A 22,371-nucleotide genomic window follows, 5' to 3' on the forward strand; every position below is an offset into this window, starting at 1 on the left:
TGTATTTGACAATTATCTTCCTTTTATTATATACAGGGGAAGCAATTAGCTAGTTAGCCAGCGTCACATCGCTACAGACCTAAGGTCATCTCCAATCCATTGCACTATTTTAGCGTAAGTTTTGCATCAAAATAGTGTAATTTTTGCATCAAACACAAAACTAATCTCCAATCCATCTACTTCAAATTTTATTCTAAAAAAAATATTCCCATAATATTCTCTACTTTTTTTTAATTTATCTACAATATTTAATTTCACAAAAATACAAATACAAATCAATATATTAATATAATGTTTAATTAGTTGACTATTATTTAAATTATTTTAAATAAATAATATAAAATAAAATAAATATATTTTAATAATAATATTTAGCATAATTACCGAGCATTTGCTTTGTTTTTAAAAAAATTTGGAAAATAATAATAATAAATATATTGGGCAATTTGCTAAAAAATCCCCAAATGCAAACATGTTTTGCTTTGGAGTCCCTAGTCATAAAATGTGGTACAAAAAAATACAAGATATGATACAAAATCATACAAGATGTGGTACAAATTAACAAAAAATGTGGTACAAAAAAATGGCTAGGGAGTGTTGAGCAAAACATGTTTGGATTGGGGATTTTTGAGCAATTTGCACATATATTAAACGTATTTAAAAATATAAATTAATTTCTGAAGTTAATATCCGTATTTAAAAACATATTAAACTGCTTATTTTAATGTTAATTATTAATTAATTGTTTAAAAGATATAAATGGGAAAATTTTGGGAAAATACCCACTCAGAAACATTTATATGTGTTCCCTCCCCATGTCAGAGTTTTTTTATTTAAAGTCCCTGATAGTACAAAATTGTTTTTTTTACTCCCTGTCCATGATATTTAACATATTTTTAATTGTTTTAATTAATTAAATATAATCATCCTCTCACTCCATCCACACGCTCAACCCTTACTCACTTTCTCCCCCAATTCACACGCATCAAACCCCAATCCCTAATGAAGAAACCCTCCCTGCAATTCTGATTCAACCATAGGCGAGAAGAATCATCAAGAACTTTTCGAATTCGAATCGGTAGCACAAATGAGGGAAAAGACAGTGAAGGATAAACTGACAAAAGCTCCAGCGAAGAATAAATCTATTGCAGCGGCAACGAAGAAGAGAAACAACAAAGGTATGAGCAAATAACCTTTTTAGGTTTTAAAATGTTCTTATAAAATCGAAATTTATTTTTAGGAATGATTTTCTTGTTCTCTTAAACTTCGCCTGTTTTGAAATTCTCGTCCCCTAAATCCTCTACCATCTCGTTATTTCCTTCCCTGATTTCGTAGGTTGTGTGCATTATGACAAAATAATGTTTTATTAATTTATCAATTTTTTTTCATAATTATTGAACGCAAGCACTCTCATGATTTTGAAGTCATTTATCATATTTTTAGGATTTTTTCTTTGCTGTTATTTCAATATAACTATAAATGTTGATGAAATTTAGAATTTAGTTATAGTGCAATATTCTAAGTTGGTTCTTCTAATCTTTGTCTGTTATAATTTGATTCTTGTTTTTTGGTGTTTATCTTGATTTTTTTGTATGACTGTGTTTGGTTTTGATTCTAGACATAATTGTAGAAGATGAAGCAGAGCAAAAAAATGGGAAGAGATTTTTTTCAAGATGCTCTCCCTCTTATTTTAAAAGTGTGATGAGGAAGTTGAAGTCGATCCTAGGCGAGCAGCAAAAGAGTCGTATAGATGATACTCTTTTTGGTAAATGGATTGATATGCCTGTCCTTGCAATCAGTAGTGGCAGGATTGATTATCTACTCGACAAATTTCAGGTGGATTCATGTTGTTTTATTGTTGGTGATGATATAAGGATCCCTTTCCGTTCAGCAGAGTTCTCTATTGTGCTTGGTCTGCAGCATAGTGGCCAACCCGTGGACTTGGACCTAAAAATGGATTCCAGATTTTTAGAACGTCATTTTGCCGAAAAAGTCATCAATGCCAATCGGGCAGCCATTAAGAAAAAACTTCTTTTACTTGCAAGAAGTAACAATGAGAGTGCAATTGAAGATTTTGTTAGATTTTTTATTTTGTTGATCTTTAACTGCATAATATTTCCCACCGGTAATTATATCACGCCTAGCTTTATATTTCCTTATCTCGATGATCTTACCACCTTTTTTAAACATGCTTGGGGAGATGCTGCATTCCGATTTTTGCACCGAGAAATGCGTCATCTCGGAAGCAAACTTTATGTTGATGGATGCATGGTTGGATTAATGGTCAGTATATAGTTTTAGTAATAATGATATTATTATATTGTCAATAATTTTAATTTTTTTGGGGGTTCAGGCTTGGATGTATGAGACCGTCTCAACTTTAGGAGTACGTCACAGTTTAAATATTTACCCTCGGTTGTTTCGGTGGGGTAAAAGCAAGATCCCATTGACGGCTGCTGGTGCTGAATCATCATTGAGATGCATAGATACAACCCAAGTAGTTCCTATTTGCTTTTGATTTATATTAAAGTATTTGCGTAAAATTTATCGTTGGTTTGATTGAAATTTTTTTTATTTTGATTTTTATAATAATATTTTTGGGCTCAAATAAGACTCATAAAATAATTTGGATAGAAAGTTGTCATCTCGTCCGTCCACGGTCCCGTCTACGCGATCAAATAATTAAAATGCCATAAATCATAAAAATCACTAATTATGGGTTAAGTGCTTGAAAATAAATTAAATCATGCACAAATAATTCACATAATTATTTAACCCATAAATCACAAATTTAAATTATTTAAATATCCTAATTATGCATGCGGATTTACGTATTTAAAATACCGGGTGTTACAGTATTAATGTATATTCTTGAGTAACAAGTTCACAAGACTTATATTAGGTTTTTTTTGCGCTTAGCTTGAACTTCCAGATATTTTGTTTCATTGAAATTATGGTTTCATCGTCATTCAATCCGTGGAAATTACTCAAAAAAATACCATTTTATTTAATCTTACTTTGTCAACGTAAATTAAAATTTTCAAATATTTATTGCAGAATATTCGAATTATCATATAAGATTATAAAGATCTTAGGTTGTGTTTGAATGGAAGAATTTAATTTGAGGTAGACGGATTTGATCTGTGGACAGATTTGAAATTATACTCATCTTCGATAAATCTCAAATACATCATATCATTATTGCATTTACATAAGTTAATAGATGATTGAATTTGAAATGTATCCAACAAAAATTCATCAAAGCAACCAAATGACTTTGAAATACATAGCTTCAAGTTCTTCCGTAGAAGCTAAATATGAGGTTGTGTTTGAATCGATGCATTTGAAAACCATGTATTTCGATTATAATTTATTGTTTACAATAATATTATAGATCAAATTTTAAATTTTCATCTTAATCATTTATACATCAATAATTTAAAAGTAGAATGTATTTCAAATGACACTCTTAGGTCATCTACAACTCAAAATAGAGATCCGTAATCTCTATTTTCAAAAAAACTTTACAATCCATATCCTCTAAATATTACCAAATACTCAATTTTTTCATTTTTTTTTTTACAAAAACACACATAATATTGTCTATTTTTTGTGTAAAAAAATATCACATATTTATCAAGTTAAATTAAGTCGATAATAATGGAGAGTGCATATAGAATAGGGCTGGAGAGGGAAATCCTTCATTATAATTGAGAAATCCTTCATTATAGAGGAGGGTTAGAGATGCTCTTATCAAGTGATCTTGAAAATAGTTGAAATACATTCTACATAGCATGAAATTGTATATAAACATGTAAGAGATAAATTTGAAGTTTATGGTTTTACTCTCTAAATAACAAAAATACATTTGTAATCAATGTTTGGATTTAACTTAAATTATAAAAAAATTTGGTAAAAATTAGTGTTTTCAAGTATCACACGAACGCCCAAGTCAAATATGATAACCAAAAAATAAAAAATAAAAAACTAAGACCCAACTTTGACAAGTTAAAAAACAAAAATAGAAAATAAAACAACTTATAAGAAAAATTTGACAATTTACCCATTTATATAAGCGTGAAACTAAATTATATTAGACTGAAAAAAATGTTTATCAACAAAATTCAAAAACGATAGTGTGAAAAATTAATCCCTCACGCCACTTTGAATATTCTTCAAATATAAAGTTTACGCTGTCCTTTTCCTCCATTGCCACCAACTATTTTGTAACTTATATAATACCGGTAACATTTTATATAGCTATAAATTTTCAGCGTGCAAGCCAATTCCAATTATTTGCGGTCATCTGATACCAAGATCCCAAATTTATGATCATGTGTTCGAGACCAAGTGTAACACAACTATTTAGAACATCAATATGACAATCAATTGCATGTAGAGAGGGAAAAGGGACACAACAACAACAAAGTCCATCGGAGTTCAAAGAAATCATGCATCAATGGCATAGAGTCTACATGAAGAACAATGCATAAATAAAAAAGCTTTGTTTATTTCTCTACAAATCTAAGTAAACCTCCTCTTACCAGACCAGACTCTATATACATTTGAAGGTCGGCCTATATATGTCACACCATTCGTCTTATTGATGTCATATCAAGAACTCATAGTACGTTACAAACAAAGCATCCGGGGAATCTTTGGGGAGGTTTCGAATGTAAAGGTAGAAACGTCTCAAGTCTTCCATGGAAACCGATTCAGGGTCGATGACATCATCCTCGCAGGTTAGAACCCATAAGTCGCGTGACTCGACTCTTCTGAGACTGCCACGGCAAAATGGGCAGGATTCAGATCTTGTGTTCCTAACCATATTCAGAATGACACAAGAATATTGAGACGAATCAGCAGACTTCATCACAAGAAATGGGAACATATTTTTTGTAATGAGAGAGTTACCAGTCACGATAGCAGTTAATGCACATAGTGTGGCAGCAATTAGGCAAGACGATTTTGGTGCAAGGCTCTAAGCATATCCCACACTCATCGTCTCTCTCCGCATCAAAGTCAAGGAATCCACCATCTCCTATCATTCTTTTCTTTCCAGTGTTTTTTAGAGCCAATATGTTCTCATTGTCAATACCAGCCAGCTCAACCAAGTCGTGATGGAGCCGCTGAAGTGATGGCAATATAATAGCTGAAAATTTGCAATATTTCAGCACCAATACAATTATTTTAAGGTATGAGATTGAGGAGAAGTTCTTGTGTTTGGAAGTGAAAAAACACAAATATCAACAGACCATAAAAGTCTTTGACGGATGCTTTCCTTCCCTGTGTCGATATTGGTCTCCCATCTGTATACACCTGCAAAAAACAAGAAGAATGTGGAAAACTGGCATACCATTATTGTTAAGAATAGTCAACCAAAGTCCCACATTGGATGACCAAAAAAGTCCCACATTGAAAGTTTAAGTAAAAAGATCATGGATTAAAATATGGAATGATATCTCCATTGGTATGAGGCCTTTTGGGTGGGTTCCCAAAATCAAAATCATGAGGGCTTGTGCCCAAAGTGGACAATATCATACCATTTCGGAGATATCCGGATTCCATGGACTTAACAAATGGCGCCGTTTGTGAGAACCAAGTCATGGTCTAATAAAAACAAATGTTGGGTGGAATCCTCGAAAACTTAAGGAGAAGAAGTTTGAGGCCCCGATTAAAGATCCGTGAAAAAGCTCTCGAGGAACGCTCCCGGAAATTCATGTAAGGCGTGTGCTGCAACGCATTGAAGAGGGGCCTGGTGGAACTTCGTTTGAGGGGAGGATTGTTAAGAATAGTCAACCAAAGTCCCACATTGGATGACAAAAAAAGTCCCACATTGAAAGTTTAAGTAAAAAGATCATGGATTAAAATATGGAATGATATCTCCATTGGTATGAACCCTTTTAAGTGGGTTCCCAAAATCAAAACCATGAGGGCTTGTGCCCAAAGTGGACAATATCATACGATTCCGGAGATATCCGGATTCCATGGACTTAACAATTATGATTCAGTGTTTTATTTACAGTTAAAATAAAACAGCCGACCCACAAGATGTACCTTGTAAACAAGAACCTGAAACAGGTTCAAGTATGAGGTCAAGAAACAAGTACAAGAACAGTCCATCCATTGGAAAAAATAGAGGAGGGGAGCCAGGTCATTGTAGACCAATTTCATCTGAAGTCGCGCACCTCCCTTAGCTTTTGGAATCGCTGCAGCCCTAGAACCATAAGGAAAAAAGTCATGTAAATTCATCAACTCCGGAAATGGAATTTATTATTATACCTAATGTCAGCCTACTGAAAAACAAAAGTAGAATCGACAAGAATAGATAAATCAATGTCTCTACATCACACCAATAATAGTATTAATTGGACCAAACACAATTCAAGTGAGCTAAATTTGCTTCAGATGCCCCATCTCATCCCTCCACATTTCTAGTCACTCGTCGGACTCGAACTGCCACTCTTTCTGAGGCACTTTCCAAAGTACATTCTACTATCAAATTCAAGATAACGAAGATGCCAATACTTGGTGTACGAAGCCAGTTTTAGCCCCGACAAAATGGACAGAGATGAAAATATTCTGATCTCAGGATCATCATTATTAAGATTCCTTGCATTTTCTTTTCCAAGTCGATTGGAATCCCTTGGCCCGATCATTACTTGAATTTTAAGATCATTACTCACCACACCCATGCGGTTTTGATGAATTATCTGTGATATCTTTCTTGTGTCAAAATATTAGAACCATCCCAAAAATGACCATACTGCCCATCAAAAAACAAGAAACAGAGGACACATACTGGTGACTTCAACAAAAAAATGTCATACTATGCATCACACAACGGATTACACCAAACAAAATTAGTCATCGCTTCTTATTTTTTTTAATCCCTCTACATCAACATTTTCCATGACTCCAACAAACTATCACCCTACTGTTCCATTGGACTAAACAAGAGCAGCATTAGTGTATTAGTATAAGACCATGGCATTAACTGCATAATTAGGCAACAAACCAAGGGGACAAGAAGATCACTCTCGACTAAACCATCATCAAGTCACAACCCGTAAGCAACTCGTGGTACCATAACTCTTGTGTTGCTCGAACTGCTACGATAATCTGTTAGGTAGATTCTCGTGTGCGCTCCATTGCTAAGGGGTGTCAATAGGCAGGCAGGGTGGGTCTACTTCTGCCTGATATACTTATATACCAATGGATAGGATAATACCTAAACCATTTAAAACCAACAACAAACAGATACCGAAAATTTCATGTAAAAACTCAGGAATCTCTTTACAAACCATCCTATCAACCAGCAACCAGAGGAATTTATACAACCTAATAAGCAGAAATCATTGATTGTACCAAGAAATAAAAAAAAATCAAAAAATTGCCATAAAAAGAGGCACCAAACACAAAGTCGCATTAGAATTTGCAGGCCTATAATTTTCTCCTCAGGTTTATTTCATCCACTAATTCAGAATACAATTATTTTTACCACAAACCACACCATAAAGAGAAAACACGGGTGCACATAAATTTAAAGTGGATACACAAAAAACCCAGATGAAAAAGAAGCTTACAGAGCATTTGCATGCTGAATATCAGCTTCCAAAACCTTCAAAGAGTCTTTATATGTTCCAGTCCTCAGCTGATGATAATACATCATCTCCATACCTCTTCTACCTCTCAAACTTCTACTACTTCTTCTTCTTCTTTCCTGGTTTTCGCTCGGTTTATAGAAGAAAAAAGCTTTCTTTTTTACAGGAATAGCCTAAAAGACAGAAAAGGAGCTATTTTTAGACAAGTAAAGATGAACCCTCCAAGGTGCCAGAAACAAACAGCCTAATCTTCTGTGAGAGAGCCAAATTTCATTACAGGACAACAAATTGCTTAGGGGAGAAAGTCCCTTTCTTTGGTTATTCTTCTTGTGCTTTTATTTCAAGACTCATTAATTTATCTGCTCCATTTTTTAATGAAGAAAAAGTGGTGGGTTTTGAGCCTGATAGTCTAGGTTCTTGTTGGTTCAGAACACAAAAATTAATGATGCCAGAGGAATTCATGTTTTTTTTATATAACAATCATTAAAGTTAGGTTTGGTATCCCGAAAAGAAATGGGCAAGAAAGAAAGAGAGTTGGGTTTTGTTTGTTACAAAAGAAAAAAAAAATGATGCCAGGCTTTTATCATTTCTTGCCCTTTCTACTTGCTTTTCAACCTCAACATGAATAAAGAAATGTATACGTGTGTATATATATATATATATATACATATATAAATGAGGCTAAATTTATTTTAGATCGTGTTTGAGAGATCTTCTAAAAACATTTCTCAGTTTTTCTACAACAAAATTTTGAAATTTTGTAAAATTTTATTAAAAAAAACTAAAAAGTACTTTCTAGAAGCTTTTCTAAACACTACCTTATATTGAATGATAAAAATTGCTAAAAATATGTGTTCCAAAAATAAGTTAAACATCACATAAATAAAAAACTTTTATGAGATATGAGACGATCTCGCTAGTCAATTTTATGAGACTGGTATTCTATTCGATCCGATTTATGAAAAAATATTGCGCATTATATCTAAAGTAGTGATTTTCATCGTAAATATGAGGAACGTCGACTCGTCTTATGGATAAATCACATGATAGTTGTTCATTTATAAATGGATATTTGTATTATATATATTTATGACAATTGTTTAATGATATTTTGAGAAATGTCAATGGATTGTTTGAGAAATAAGGAACAAAAATAATGTAAATGGATTCTTTATCTTCATTATTAATCTTTGTTCAAAACGAGATTCTACTCATAAGATTAACAAAAGCATTCATCCTCATTATTTAATTTAATGTTTATATGATTAGATTTAGTATTCTAATGCTAACAGCTGTTGTCGACTGCCTTATTTGACAACAACTATTTTATTTAAAATAACATATTGAAAGTTGAAATACGAAAATTAATTGTTAGGATTACGCAGTATTTGTTCAACTAATTAGGTGTTTTTTTGATTGATTATGTAGATCATATATATTTATCTTGTAATAATCATGTAAACGTTTATATTTTGAAATATTAAATAAATTTTGCTTCATATAGCAATGGAAAACAATATATTTATAGTGTTTTGGGGGTGTACACGGTATAATATAATCATCTATAATAATCGAAGTTAGTCAATGGACCTAAATGTGTTTGTTTTGAGGGGGGAAAAAAAAAAGCTCAACCTCGTGTATTTGAAATATATTGCGAGGGCTATTATTATTATTATTATTATTATTATTATTATTATTATTATTATTATTATCATTTAATAAAGTGAGAGGGTGTTATAGTAATTATCTTTTGTTATTTTTATGTGAACTTTCAAAAATAACCCTATCTAATAAATAAATAAATAAACTATTTTGCAATTTCAATTTATTTTCATACAATTTTCTCACAATTTCATACTTCATGTTTGACATATTTTAATTTAAAAATTCAAAAATTAACTCTCACATATATTACATACTTGAGATTGGTTTGTTAATTTTTTAAAAAAAAATTAACAACTTTTATCATAAGTTATTTTTTAATATGATAATTTGATAAACACGCAATGCAAGACATTAGTTATTATTTAAATGGTAGATCCTCTTTTAAAAATTTCTCTAAACGAGCGAGTTGAAACCTAGTCACAATTTAACAAACTCGAACTTTAATTTCATTCAAGTTCTGCCTAAAACTCTTAAATGAAATTAAAAGTTTGGTATTATGAACTGGTGGACATATTGCAAAACTTACGTGGCTTTGTAAATTAGGTGATAATGATAGTTAAATGTCTCACGTTACTTGGATAAAATTTGTGACAGTTGTATATAGATTTGGACAATAATCTTTTTTTTTAACTAAATTTTTGGATTGAGTTAAATTTAAATTAATATTGTTTTAATAAAAATAAATATGTGAGAAATTTATTGATTTTTATAAATAATTAATCGTATGGAGTTAATGGATGAAATTTGTTTTTATTTTATGATAAAATTATTATTTTTTATGGTGGCGAATCATATCTGATAGGCGCATTAACGCATGCGAGGAAAGCAACAATCCTTTAATATTGTCCACAAATTCCAAGTTTGGGTTTTGCAAACGAGTCCTTTCTCTAGTTTTATTTTCGATTGAGAGTACCAAGGGTTCAAATTGATATATTTCTTTTTGAAAGCATGCAATTATTTAGTGTTAGTATATTGTCAAGCATGGAGGAGGAATTGTGAAAGCAACAACAAATTTGAAATAAAAATATTAATATCTTACTTCAATAATGTATTGGGGGAAGACTCGTATTTGAATGAAGAGAGAAACAAAAAATTGTAATGAAATTCATTCGCATGTGTCATGTGCGTAAATTCGAAAAATCATGGGATGAAAGTGATATTAATGAGAAATTAGGTGGGGCACACCATTATATGATGGAGCCCACAAAGCATTACGAGTGGCCAAGATTCGATTATCTTGGAGGATGCTGGATATCGCTTCAGTTCCATAAATTTTTCGGCTTCTTTTTCGTACTCATGACAAGTGATTTTGGACAAGCAGATTCCTTTCTCTTGTACACCGATGAATTCATGTTAGTATAAGAACAATGTCATGATATTAAATTCAATGATTTAAAATTAATTTAGATACGAGATGTTCATATAAGGATTCAAGATTAATTTGGACATGTAGAATCAATAAAAATTTATGGGCACACATAACCAAAATAAATTTTAACATTTGGATGTAATACGACGGTGATATCATTATCTTATTATTTCATCATTCGGTCCGCACAATCTTTATTTCAACATAAACATGAGCCTCATATGATTTTACGTAGAGTTCACTGATTCAAGTTTACACCTGATGATGAAATATAGTATTTGTCTTTTAGGACATACTAACTATTAAGAAAGGACAATGAGTCAAGTTAAACTCTGACACCGTGTAAAACCTATCCTATTTGAGATAGGTTAAACTCGATCAATGCGGTGCAAGACGGGACTGATCCGAATCAACAGTTTCAATGGCGGTCTAGGACACGTGGATTTGGGTGGAGGCGCCTCGGATCCTCCCTGTACATATATGTATTTTATATATGTATATATATATATATAAATTTTCAAATAATATAAACATGTATGCATGTATATATTATTAATTTATTTAAGTTTTTTTAATTATATGTATATCGAGTCATGTGTCTAATCCGAAATGATCCCGTCGGATTTTAAGACGAGGCAGGTGTAGGTCTTAATTTTTTTTCATGGGGCAGATCTCGGGTTTGATTGAATCCATATCGAACTTATCTCGTTGTCATCTCTATACATACTTATAGTTCATAGTTATATTATCAAATACAAGTTTTAGGCTTTTAGCACTTGATATATACCACCTATATACAAGTTAAGCAATTTTGCGTTAAATAATTTGATGTGAAAAATCTAAAAATTATATTATAGTAAAAAAAATAACATCGATTTTTTAATATATGATCATTTAAAAACATTATATATATATATATATATATATATATATATATATATAAGGTAACGAAATATTTTATTGTAATATAGTCAATGTTCTAAAAAGTGGTAGGCAGACGATCATCCATCGCGTAGCGCCTAGACACTTAGGCGGCCGCTTAAGAGGGGTCTAGACGGTTTTTTTAGCCTAAATATCTAATTATTCTAGTTCGATCCATCTTAATATTTCTTCAATAATTCTTCTTTATCTAATTTAATTACCTGCCTAAGAGGTATTTTTTCAAGTCTAAATATCTAATTATTCTTGTTCATCTTAATATTTTTCTAATAATTCATCGTTATCGAATTCAACTCGAAATACATGACATATTTCTCGTTTTCATCCGATACAAATTGATGGAAAAATATGTCAAATAATTTTTTTTTAAAAAAAATTTAAATTAAAAAATATATAAAATATTATATGTTAATCTAGGCCGGCGTCTAGGCAGCGATTAGACGGTCTAGGCGGCCAATTAATATAATAACTCTCAGAAATTTCAACTGTCGAAAATTGAGGCGGTGGACAACCGCCTAATGCCTAGGCGACCACCGTCTTTAAGAACACTGAATATATAGTAGTTATAGATGAGATAAAATTGTTAAAATACTTTCTGGATTTATTTATACCTTATATATACTTTTTTTTTTGTACCTTATACTTTTATTTATACCTTGTACTTTTCTAACACCATAATATAATGGAAACAAGTCAATAACAATAATGATGATGATGATAATTAATCATATGATTATGAAGAAGCCAATTCTGAATTCTATTGGTGGAGCTAAGTCTCACTCGAGATACGCAAAGACTATTAATTTAAGGCTCACTACCGTAAGATTGTTGAAAATTATTAATATTAAAGCAATTGGAGGAGTCCATAAAAAATTATAGACCAATCAATTTCTCGGTTATCCTCTCCCAAACCTGTGATCTGTATTTTCCGCCTCGAAATCAGATATGTTTTTTTTTTTTGAGAGTGAAATCAGATATGTTAAAATGGATTAAATCCTCCTTTCATATAAAATAAGGGTTATGTTGTATGTACACTAAAAATTATACGTTGAATTACACAGATTAATTCATGTTGTCATTCGAGTGCTTACCCGAAGAGCAATCGAACGGTGGCAGATTAATTACAGATCAATTGATTTGATCTGCAAATTGATCTGCCACCATTGATGTTGGCAGACGGACAACATCGACACATCCGAATTACAAATCATGTCTTTTTACGGTTTGTTATACAAACAAGTTGTGTGATGTCTTTTTACAGATTTTTTTTATTATTGAAATAAAATTAAAAACAACGCAAAAAATTTACCGTTTTCATACACAAACATCAAAGAGCACTCCTATTTTGACAAATAAGAAGTTCAATTTTTTTTTTTGTCAATTAATCAAAACTAAAATATTCCTTAATTCGATGACTTTCTCTCATTACAAATACAAAAACGGTATCATCAGTTGACATTAATATCAAAAACTTGTGCAACATTAGTCGCCTTGGGTACGCTAATATACAGCACGCCATCCTTAACCTCCGCCTTAATTTTCTCGAACAGGACATTGTCCGGCAAAGCAATTCTGCTACTGTACCTTCCGAAGCTCTTCGCGGCCCACTCCTCGCCGTCTCCGGCCCGTTTCTCGGCTTGAACAACCAGCATTTTGTCCTCCACCCAAACCTTAACATCCTGTTTGGTCATGCCGGGCATGTCGAATCTCATCTTGTACTCCGTCTCCGCTTCCTTGATATCCCACGGAGTCCTCCCCCGGCCGCCGGTGCTTTCCGGCCATTTACGACCGCCGTAGCCGAAAGGGTACTCTTCCATCATTATGTCCATCGTATCCATCATCTGCTGCATTGTTCTTGCTGACGGGAACCTGTCCCACAAACCTGGAAGATATATACAAAGAAAAAACGAAACATGGGAAATGAATTCAGGTTGTGCTTTGATGAAAGTATTTCAAATCAATGGATTTCGATTATCATTTCAGTGTTAACAATTAAACATACATGAATTTTAAATTCATAACTTAGTTATTTATATGTTAGTTAGATGGATTAAAATAGTTTTCACGTGACCATTTTATTGAATGAACTTTATTCAAATTATCATCAATTCCTATGTAAACATAAAAGAATTGGATTTGATGTTTACAATGTTCCTTCACAAAAATACATTTGAATTTCATGGCTTTGAAATACTTTCATTCAAGCGTAACCTCAAACATTTGGATGCATGGAGATTTCTATCTTTATATATAATAATATCTTACCAATGGGAGCTGCAACAGGAGCTGATCTTTTGTTGGGCTGTTGCCTTTGTTGCTTGTTGACTCTTTCCAAGTGACCGAGATCGTCGATTCCTTGGGACGCCATGGATTTGATGATGATAGCTTTTCTTCCGCAAGAAACTGAGGCAATATTATTCATCGATCTGGGATTTGAGTTTAATGAAAAGCGGAAGCTTTGTGTGGACATAATGGGAGTGGAGACTGAAGTGCTTGTTAAGCAGCGAGACATGTTTGATTTATGTATCTGGATATGCTGATTGTACGAGGAATGAAAGGGTACTGAAGTTGAGAGGATTTAAAGGGAAAGAAGAGACAATTCTGGAAGAATCAAATACAGCGTTTGCTTGTGAGTTTCTAGATTTCCCCAGAAGCTTTGGGTTCTCACCAGTATTGTCTAGTGGTAGCGTCGGGTTCAAAGAAATCATTACATTAATCAAAACTTTTATTACAAATAGGCTTTGATTTTTTTAAACTGTTATTATTATTATTATTATTTTTTAGAAATTTGTGTGTGTGAGTGATAGAGGTATCAAAACGAAATAACCGGTTAACGGAACCCATCCCACCTATTTTATACGGCAGAACGGGCCAACTTGATGGATCTAACTCATTTTGTTACTTATAGTGGGGAATATATAATTCTTCAATCTAATATTTTTAGTATATAGGGAAAAAGATATCAATTTTCGCAATACAAGTTTCAAGGGTGACACGAACATTTAAATACATCGGGAGTTTTCCTTTCAGCACATTGTTTTGCGAACATCTTTTACAAAAAAAACCGAAAATTCTACTCTCAGTGTGCACCATCACATTTCAATATGTTGCATTTTAAAAAAATATTTCACATATTCCAGTAGACCCCAAAAATTCTAGATGGATTCTCTTAAAATCGATAGCACCTTAAATTAAATAATTTATTTATGCGTATATAAATTTAACATAAAGTTCAAATAGATAATAATGTTTTGTTTGGATATGTATTTTAATTTTAATTTTTTAGTGTTTTATGAGCACGAAAGCATATGTTTTAAACAAGTTTTTTGTAAAATATTTTTGAAAATATATTTTAAAAAATGTTCTCCACGTGTATATTTTAAAGAACCATTAAGAAGTTTTTATATTGGACAATCATCATGATAATCAAAACAACAATATTTTTAAATGTAATTTTTTTTATAGAATAGTTGTCTAAACATGTATTTATTCTTGAAACAACTTTTAAAACATTTTTTAATTTTTTTAAAAAAAATACTTTTATAAAAACGTTTTATAAGTCATTGTCCAAATAAAGTTATTTATTTATTTTTTTTATGTAAAATATAATTTTGTGGTAATAGTCTTTTAGGCACCGTTTAGTTTGATTGATAGGATAAGTAATCCATAGATAAGTAATATTATGTAAATTAAAAAAAATAGTTAATACATTATTTGATTTAGTGGATAGATTATAATTTATTTGATTTAATTGATGTAAAATTATTAATTAATAAATAGATAAATAATATGACGAAAATAAGACGAAATTAATTGAGATAAGTTATACATAGATTAATAATACATCAAACCAAACAATGTCTTACATTCTAATTCTAAATATAACGTGCAAGATTAAGGGAGGAACACGGGGAGAAATTTCTGTGACTTGAAAATTTTCATGTTGTGAGTCTCACATGTATTGATAACTATCACATCTCATATTAAATTCCTACAAAATTTACATTTTATTTTAGCCGTGATTATTAAAATAAAACTTGAATATATTGAATCCAACATCATACTTTTCTGCTACAAAACCACTGAAAATTTCACAATTTTCTGAGATAGAGAAATCTATGAACAGATAAAGATTGCTTACAAAAATGAATGCTGGTAAATATTCTCGTATTCATCAGCGGGTTAGCTTCAGCTTTTCACCCTGATCATAAATCTTTGACGTAGGAGCATTAGAAGACAACAGAATCAAATCGAATACGTCACTGGAAATCGATGTAAAACTTGTTTTATCCCAAAAAACATCAGGTTCACCTCGATTTTTCTTTATTATCTTCCTCTGCTGATTCAGTACCCGAGTTCAAGAATGTCATCTTCCCGAAAGATTCCCTAGCATCGCCAAACAAGTCCTTCACTTTATCGAAAACTGTTTTGAGTTCAGCCTGAGATGGGAGCTGAGAAAATTGAACGAAAAGGCCCCAAAAGTTATTGGAACTCAGCAAAGAAAAATGGAAAGAAAAAGTCAAGTGCAATTCCAAAGCAAGGAAATATTAAATGTCAACCTCTTAAGAGCACATAACTTAGATTATTCAATATCCAAAGTATTACCTCAATCACATCGTTTGCAGCAAGTGCAGCACTCAAATTGTTATTTTCCTGCATGATAGATATAGGGAACAACATTAGAAAATGAAAAGGAGATGGTGATGAGTGTACTTCCGTATTTTCTGTGTTATCGGCAAGAAACTAAAATGCAAAAGAAAGTGAAGGGTAAAAGGCATTACGACGAGCTTGTAGCCATATTTAAAGTCAGTAGCAGATCGCAACACGCGAAACTGTTTCACAGCCATCTTCTGCATCTCCTTCTCATCCTGTTTCAATATGTGAACGTTTAAGATTCAATAAAGATGTATGGTGTGGTTTCCACTGCTAAGAGGTAAACTATAGAAAAAGTTGAACAAATTCGGCATATAAGCTGCTTCTTCCCACCTTTATAGATACCATCCTTAGGTGACTCACCATCTTTTTCACAAACAGGTGAAATGATTTCAGAAATAAGGTAGATTCATATTCTAAGATTGTCATGGTGCCAAATAAAACAAAGACAGAAAAGTCTGCCATTTAATTTTCATTACCATATTCTGAGAAATCTATCAGACTGGAAAACACTGTCATACAGTTCTTACCGGCCCCCTCGTACCTTAGATGCTGGTATCTCCCAAAAGTAGTGGGAAACAGAAAAAAAAAACATTTAGAAAAGGAAGACAATAGATCGTCGAGCTGGTTGAAGCACTTAACAATTAAAACCATCACAATTTTACACCACCAAATTTTCACGAAAGAAAATAATACTTGCTCGAAATTAACTAAAATTTCAAAAGAAGATAGAACCAACTTTCCTCATCCTGGAGGATCATCAATATGTCAAGTGGAGTCTAGATCAAATATATGAAAGCCATAACAGCAGTAGGAAACTCACTTTATAAATGACTGCTGCAAGGTTCCTGGCTAGAGTATCTTTGTATATATATTTCCCCACAAAGGTGTCCTTTGCAGCAACAATAACTTTTGCAGTTGTGCCTCCTGATACAATATTGAGCGGATACCAAAGGTAAACCTGACCAGAAGAAAGCTCCCAACAGTAAAAATCTTTGCAACCCATGAACCAAAAGCGCGTAGCAATCGAGCTGCTTTGTTAGATACAATACAAAAGGATATCAAGAACTCTACCTTTGCGCGCTTCATTTTCATAAAATGCTACCGGCTACATAAGTCAAACTAACTGTGTCTTCAAGACGTAAAAGTAACTATTGCAAAGAAAGAGGTAATCAGAAGGCACCTAGAAAGAAATATCTCATTGTTTTTGCATACAATATTCGGGATTACTTGATTTCAGAAAGTGATAATGGACAGTGGACTAATTGGTTAGCCACACCAATGATTCAATGCTACAAGCCAATGCAAGATAATGCAGAGCCACAACTCATCAATAACCAAAGTTTAAACACTAATTCCTCGTAAGACCAGCAAAGCAATTATTCAAGAAAAATCGTGTGATCAAATTTCAAAGAGAAAATAAAGACAAGTTGGTTGAAAAAGAAAAAAAAAACACCATTACCCAAATCAAAGGATTAGGAGGAAAAAAATAAAAATCCCAACTTCGGAAAAACTGATTGAAGCAAAAGATCCAAAATTTACCAAATACGATAGCCCAGAAACAGGTAAAAACAAAGAATTTAAAGAACCTTGAATCGCAACACTTGAGTGTAAAAGAAAGATATGCGGAACAGAACTAACATTGGCCATACGAATGAAAATAACAAATTTCGGGTTTCCATCATCTTCAAGCTTTGGCAAAGGGGGAGGAGGTTTCCTCTGGTACTGTCTCCCAGCCATTCCTTTCTTGCCTTTAGCTCGTATCAGCAATGACAGTTGCTTTTGCTGGAAGGGTTTCTGGGCGGTATTTCTTTTCGTAGAAAACACAGTGTGTTTGATGAGTGATTCGTCGTGTGTTCTTCCTCCATTTGATGTTAAGGGTAGTTTCACAAGTTGATTCAAAGACATGCCCGCCTCCATTGTTAATCTGCTGACAGCTTAGAGGAAGTGAATTGATTCTTGATTTGGTGGGTGGGGACGTGCGTATGGGATCGTTTTGGCTCCATCTTATCCACGAAACTACGACTATTCTGTATGATATTTTATTTTCTTTGTTTATTTCTTGGGCTACTTATCGTTTCTCGGTATTCTTATTCTCCTTGCTGAAATAAATGGAACTTTGCAGTTATATATAGTACTAATACTAAAACCTTGTGCAATTTTATCACTTCTTGGGCTCGGGCTATGCTACACCGGTTGATCTTCACCCGGTGCAGCATCTGCCCTTGATTGGGCACCCGGGCCCACCCAATCAAGGGCAGATGCTGCACCGGGTGAAGATCACTCAGTGCATCATAGTATATCCTCACTTTTTGGGCATGGCAGGAAGACGTAATACTGAGTATCTACTTGGTTTGAGGTGAGTTATGTTACACAAAGATTTCTACTACTTGGTTTGGGGTGAGTTATGTTACGCAAAGATTTTTACTTTTGATATGTTTGTATAAAATGTTTGCACGAACATCTCATTATAAAATAAAAAAAATACTAATAGACAACATATTTTTTTGTTTTCAAATAGGATATCCATATAACATCTTATAATAAAACAAAATCGAGGGTAATACTCTCAGTGTAACATAAACTCACTTTCGATTTCAGTTTGATGTTACTTGAGAAGTTCTCACACTACAATGGAAGGTGATAGCTGTCCTTAGGACCGTGATAGCTGAATTCATATCACAAAACTGGCAGTAACCGTGAGTTTCGAAATTTATTCAACTATTTTGCAAGCTGCCAAGCCATATGTTGCCCAAATCCAACTTATGTTTTATCCGAGCGGAATCAATGTATTTCATTGTCCAACTCATTTAAGCTTGTGTTTTTTCAGCACTTCAATCCCTCGAAACTGCTGAATTCAGTATCGACAATAACCACATAGAAAAGATAAAATATATGACTATTTCCCTTGTTTATGTACAAATGAATAAATCTCGATGTTCAAAAGAATAAAAACAATGTTGTTCATCTTTAACCAGCGGTAATGTATTTCTTGCAATCTCGAAATGAAGAAACTTTGCACAAAAAATTCTGACATCCATATCCTCTAGCCACTGCACCAGAATTTGAGTTCATGCGACGCTCTTGAGACTTCGGCTCCCTGGTGTTTGTTTTCTCTCGAAATTGCAAGAGAAAATAGTTAAGGTGGCTTGTTGTATGTTCATGGCGGCATTTTTACAATCCATTGCAACCGTATCCCCTTTTAGTTTACTCAGTATGAAAACTCGTAGCCTCTCAGAGAGATGTACTTCTTGGCCCATATAGCGATGTCCTCAGAGCAGGCCTGTGATTGGGGGGTTTTGAGGAGTACCTCAAGGGTTGCAAATTCATGAATGGCGTCTTTGTAATCAAGAAGAGGGGCATCCACATTGACCTTCCGCAGTGCCTCCGAGTATGCAATGGCTCGATCACGCATCAAATCGTGTTCAGCAACCACAGTGAGCGTTGGGGGCATGTACTTCAGAGGCACCCCTCCTGCAGGCACGAGAGGGTTGGCAGCAGGGTGGTCCAAATTAAACTCTTCCTCTGGCAGGAAGAGTTTCCATGCAAGAAGTGACATAAATTTGTCGTACAGATAGGAATTACTTAGTTTGATCTCGGAACGAGTCGGACTGCTTCCAATGAAGAAAGGGTACATGAGGACTTGAGCTACCACTCTTACAGGATCTAAAAGCTTGCCTGCCTTGACTGAATATTGTGAAACATAATTAGCAATATTGGCACCGCAGCTGACTCCAAGAAGAACACATCTGTTTCAAGGTCGCAAAGAATTACTTCACAAGATCAATACTCACAACAAAAGACAAAGGCTTTCATGATACAAGAGGATAAAATTTATGATTTAGCGAAGGTAAAGAACCGTAAAGAACAGATGCTGCTACAGGAAAACAGATGATGAAACTCTAAGGACAGAAGAGTAAAAGCACATGCAACGGACCTACAGAATCTAATCATATCGATTTCAATGCAACGTTTCTACAAAGGACTCGCTCAGTTTTTTCACCATTGCTCATCATCATGCCTTTTCTCATGCAAGTATTTTTTTCTTTCAGAAAAGACAGGTCAGATAAAAAGGAGCAGGGAAAATAAAAATAAAAAAACACTTTGCAAAAAGAAATAACATTAAACGTGTAGAACTGAAAGATGATTCTTAAGTCGTGAACTTCGACTGCTTCTGTGGTTCTAAAGCCAAACTACACTAAGCATTCAAATCAATCAACATGAACAGGACGTCACAGTTCAGTTCTAACTTGTAAATCAAAATTTCCAAGATCTAAAACTCCATCTCCATAAACCAAAAACAACTGTTTACAAATTCAGCATTCATAAAGGCAGCTCGATACAATAATCAAATAACATACCTAGACAGATCTCCATGAGCAGCCAGCCAGGGCTCAACCATAGATGTCCCGAACCCATCAACAATCTGCCTCCTAGCATCTGCGCCCCCGAAACTTAAACCATGGCCACCAACCCTTCCAACCACAATGGAACGATTGTACTCTGCCAAATTCGCCTGCTTCCCCAACCAATTCAAGACCTTCACTCCATCCTCAAATGCAGCAGGGTACCTACTTTCTGGCGCCAACCTATACCCGACGGCCACCACCACCGCATCACACAATTTCGCCAGTCTCCTACAAAAGACATCATTAGCTAACGTATCATTCCCCCCACTCACCCATCCCCCTCCATGAAACTGCAGTATAACAGGCAGTTTCCGACAGTTCCTACCATTTTTCTCCGGCAAATACCCCCCATAAACCCCATCAACTGTAACTTTCTTCGAACCCCTGCCGGAAGGAACTCTGACTCTAAGATCTGGAAGTGATTTAGGGGCAACAATAGCTGAATCAGGGAGGAAAATTCTAATGGAAACGGACGTCAAGGGGTCAATATGGAGATCTTTAGTGGCCACCCCATCTTCAGAAAAGCTGGGATTTGCGGAGGTAATGGTTTCATCTGGTCTTGAAACAACCCCATATGGTTTCGGGTTCGGAGATTCGATCAGCGTTTGCAATTTGCGTTTGAGGAAGAATTTGAACAACACACTGTACAATTTCACAGTAACACTCGGCATTTTCAACCTACCCAAGCAAAAATATACGCATATGTTCACAAAGCCTGTGAATATATGCGTATATGCGTGGTGAATTAATGGAGACGAGGTTGAAATTCAGGCACAGAAAGGAGACTGATTCAATTGGGATGGGTGAACTTCTGGAAGGGGAGAAATTTCTAGGGTTTGAATTACTGATTTTCAAATAAACGACGTCGTTACAGAGAGGCACCAACCTGGACTTTTGGTGCCATCTAATCTCATCTAATCTTCTTGTGCGGTCGTCCAATTAGTATAGGCATTATTTGATTTGATGTATTATTAATTTATGTATAACTTATTTCAATTAATTTTGCCTTATTTTTGTCATATTATTTATCTATTTATTAATTAATAATTTTAAATCAATTAAATCAAATAAATTATAATCTATCTATTAAATCAAATAATGTATTAACTATTTTTTCTTATTTTTTTAATTTACATAATATTACTTATCTATGAATTACTTATCCTATCAATCAAACCAAACGGTGCCTAATAATCATCGTTACATGTTATTATATTTAAAGTCAACTTCTAATTAAGTGATGGTTTAATAAAATTTTAATTTTTTTTTGAAAAAAAGTACATAGATTTTAAATAAAATTATCATTAGATAAATAAAATTATCATGATAATTATCTAATTCCATTATTTATAATCTGATGCTACAGGTACAATGAAATTTGTGCACCAAATCTTACAATACAAAAAATTCAATACAAAAATTTAATTTATAAAAAAAAATCAAATAATTCAATACAAGAATTTAATTTATAAAAAAGAAATATCGTACATCTATTTGATGTGAGATATTGTTTGCAGCTAAATACATATTATTTATTGATATTTTGGTTTTAAAGAATACAGTATTTATGTTTCTTGAACCTGAATTATGTGTATGTTTATTTTTAATTCATCTGAAATCCAAAAATTTGGTAGGTCGATGATCCTCCTTCTACAAAAGTGATTATGCTAAAGTTAATATTAAAATTACTTATTTATTGAACATTACCTACTTTTGAATTTAAATTTTTCAT

General features: G+C 33.2%; 4 protein-coding genes across 5 annotated transcripts; all 4 read right to left on the bottom strand.

Annotated features, from left to right (window-relative positions):
- Positions 1 to 4,415: 4,415 nt before the first annotated feature.
- On the bottom strand, positions 4,416 to 8,199 carry LOC140871839 (E3 ubiquitin-protein ligase AIRP2-like). The gene is made up of 5 exons (XM_073274578.1): positions 7,587 to 8,199; positions 6,058 to 6,217; positions 5,256 to 5,319; positions 4,915 to 5,152; positions 4,416 to 4,820 (listed from the first exon to the last, which is right to left on the bottom strand). Exons 1-5 carry the CDS (start codon positions 7,676 to 7,678, stop codon positions 4,610 to 4,612), a joined length of 765 nt encoding a protein of 254 aa, XP_073130679.1. The 5' UTR covers positions 7,679 to 8,199; the 3' UTR covers positions 4,416 to 4,609.
- Positions 8,200 to 12,933: 4,734 nt separating this feature from the next.
- On the bottom strand, positions 12,934 to 14,143 carry LOC140872202 (small heat shock protein, chloroplastic-like). The gene is made up of 2 exons (XM_073274995.1): positions 13,843 to 14,143; positions 12,934 to 13,459 (listed from the first exon to the last, which is right to left on the bottom strand). The coding sequence occupies exons 1-2, from the start codon at positions 14,087 to 14,089 to the stop codon at positions 13,026 to 13,028; spliced, it is 681 nt and encodes a 226-aa protein (XP_073131096.1). The 5' UTR covers positions 14,090 to 14,143; the 3' UTR covers positions 12,934 to 13,025.
- A 1,398-nt stretch (positions 14,144 to 15,541) lies between these two features.
- LOC140872153 (protein HHL1, chloroplastic-like) lies at positions 15,542 to 18,302 on the bottom strand. 2 transcript variants are annotated; one of them, XM_073274932.1, is made up of 6 exons: positions 17,872 to 18,302; positions 17,054 to 17,191; positions 16,359 to 16,445; positions 16,183 to 16,230; positions 15,889 to 16,028; positions 15,542 to 15,790 (listed from the first exon to the last, which is right to left on the bottom strand). In XM_073274932.1, exons 1-6 carry the CDS (start codon positions 18,148 to 18,150, stop codon positions 15,766 to 15,768), a joined length of 717 nt encoding a protein of 238 aa, XP_073131033.1. In that variant the 5' UTR covers positions 18,151 to 18,302; the 3' UTR covers positions 15,542 to 15,765. The 2 variants fall into 2 exon arrangements, with proteins under 2 accessions (XP_073131033.1, XP_073131034.1); XM_073274933.1 differs by having other exon boundaries at positions 15,542 to 16,028; positions 17,872 to 18,301.
- Positions 18,303 to 19,095: 793 nt separating this feature from the next.
- LOC140871697 (probable carboxylesterase 11) lies at positions 19,096 to 21,494 on the bottom strand. The gene is made up of 2 exons (XM_073274348.1): positions 20,592 to 21,494; positions 19,096 to 19,979 (listed from the first exon to the last, which is right to left on the bottom strand). The coding sequence occupies exons 1-2, from the start codon at positions 21,308 to 21,310 to the stop codon at positions 19,442 to 19,444; spliced, it is 1,257 nt and encodes a 418-aa protein (XP_073130449.1). The 5' UTR covers positions 21,311 to 21,494; the 3' UTR covers positions 19,096 to 19,441.
- Positions 21,495 to 22,371: the final 877 nt, after the last annotated feature.

The sequence above is a fragment of the Henckelia pumila genome, unplaced genomic scaffold (genome assembly GCF_033568475.1).
Source record: "Henckelia pumila isolate YLH828 unplaced genomic scaffold, ASM3356847v2 CTG_461:::fragment_3, whole genome shotgun sequence".
Classification (NCBI taxonomy): domain Eukaryota; kingdom Viridiplantae; phylum Streptophyta; class Magnoliopsida; order Lamiales; family Gesneriaceae; genus Henckelia; species Henckelia pumila.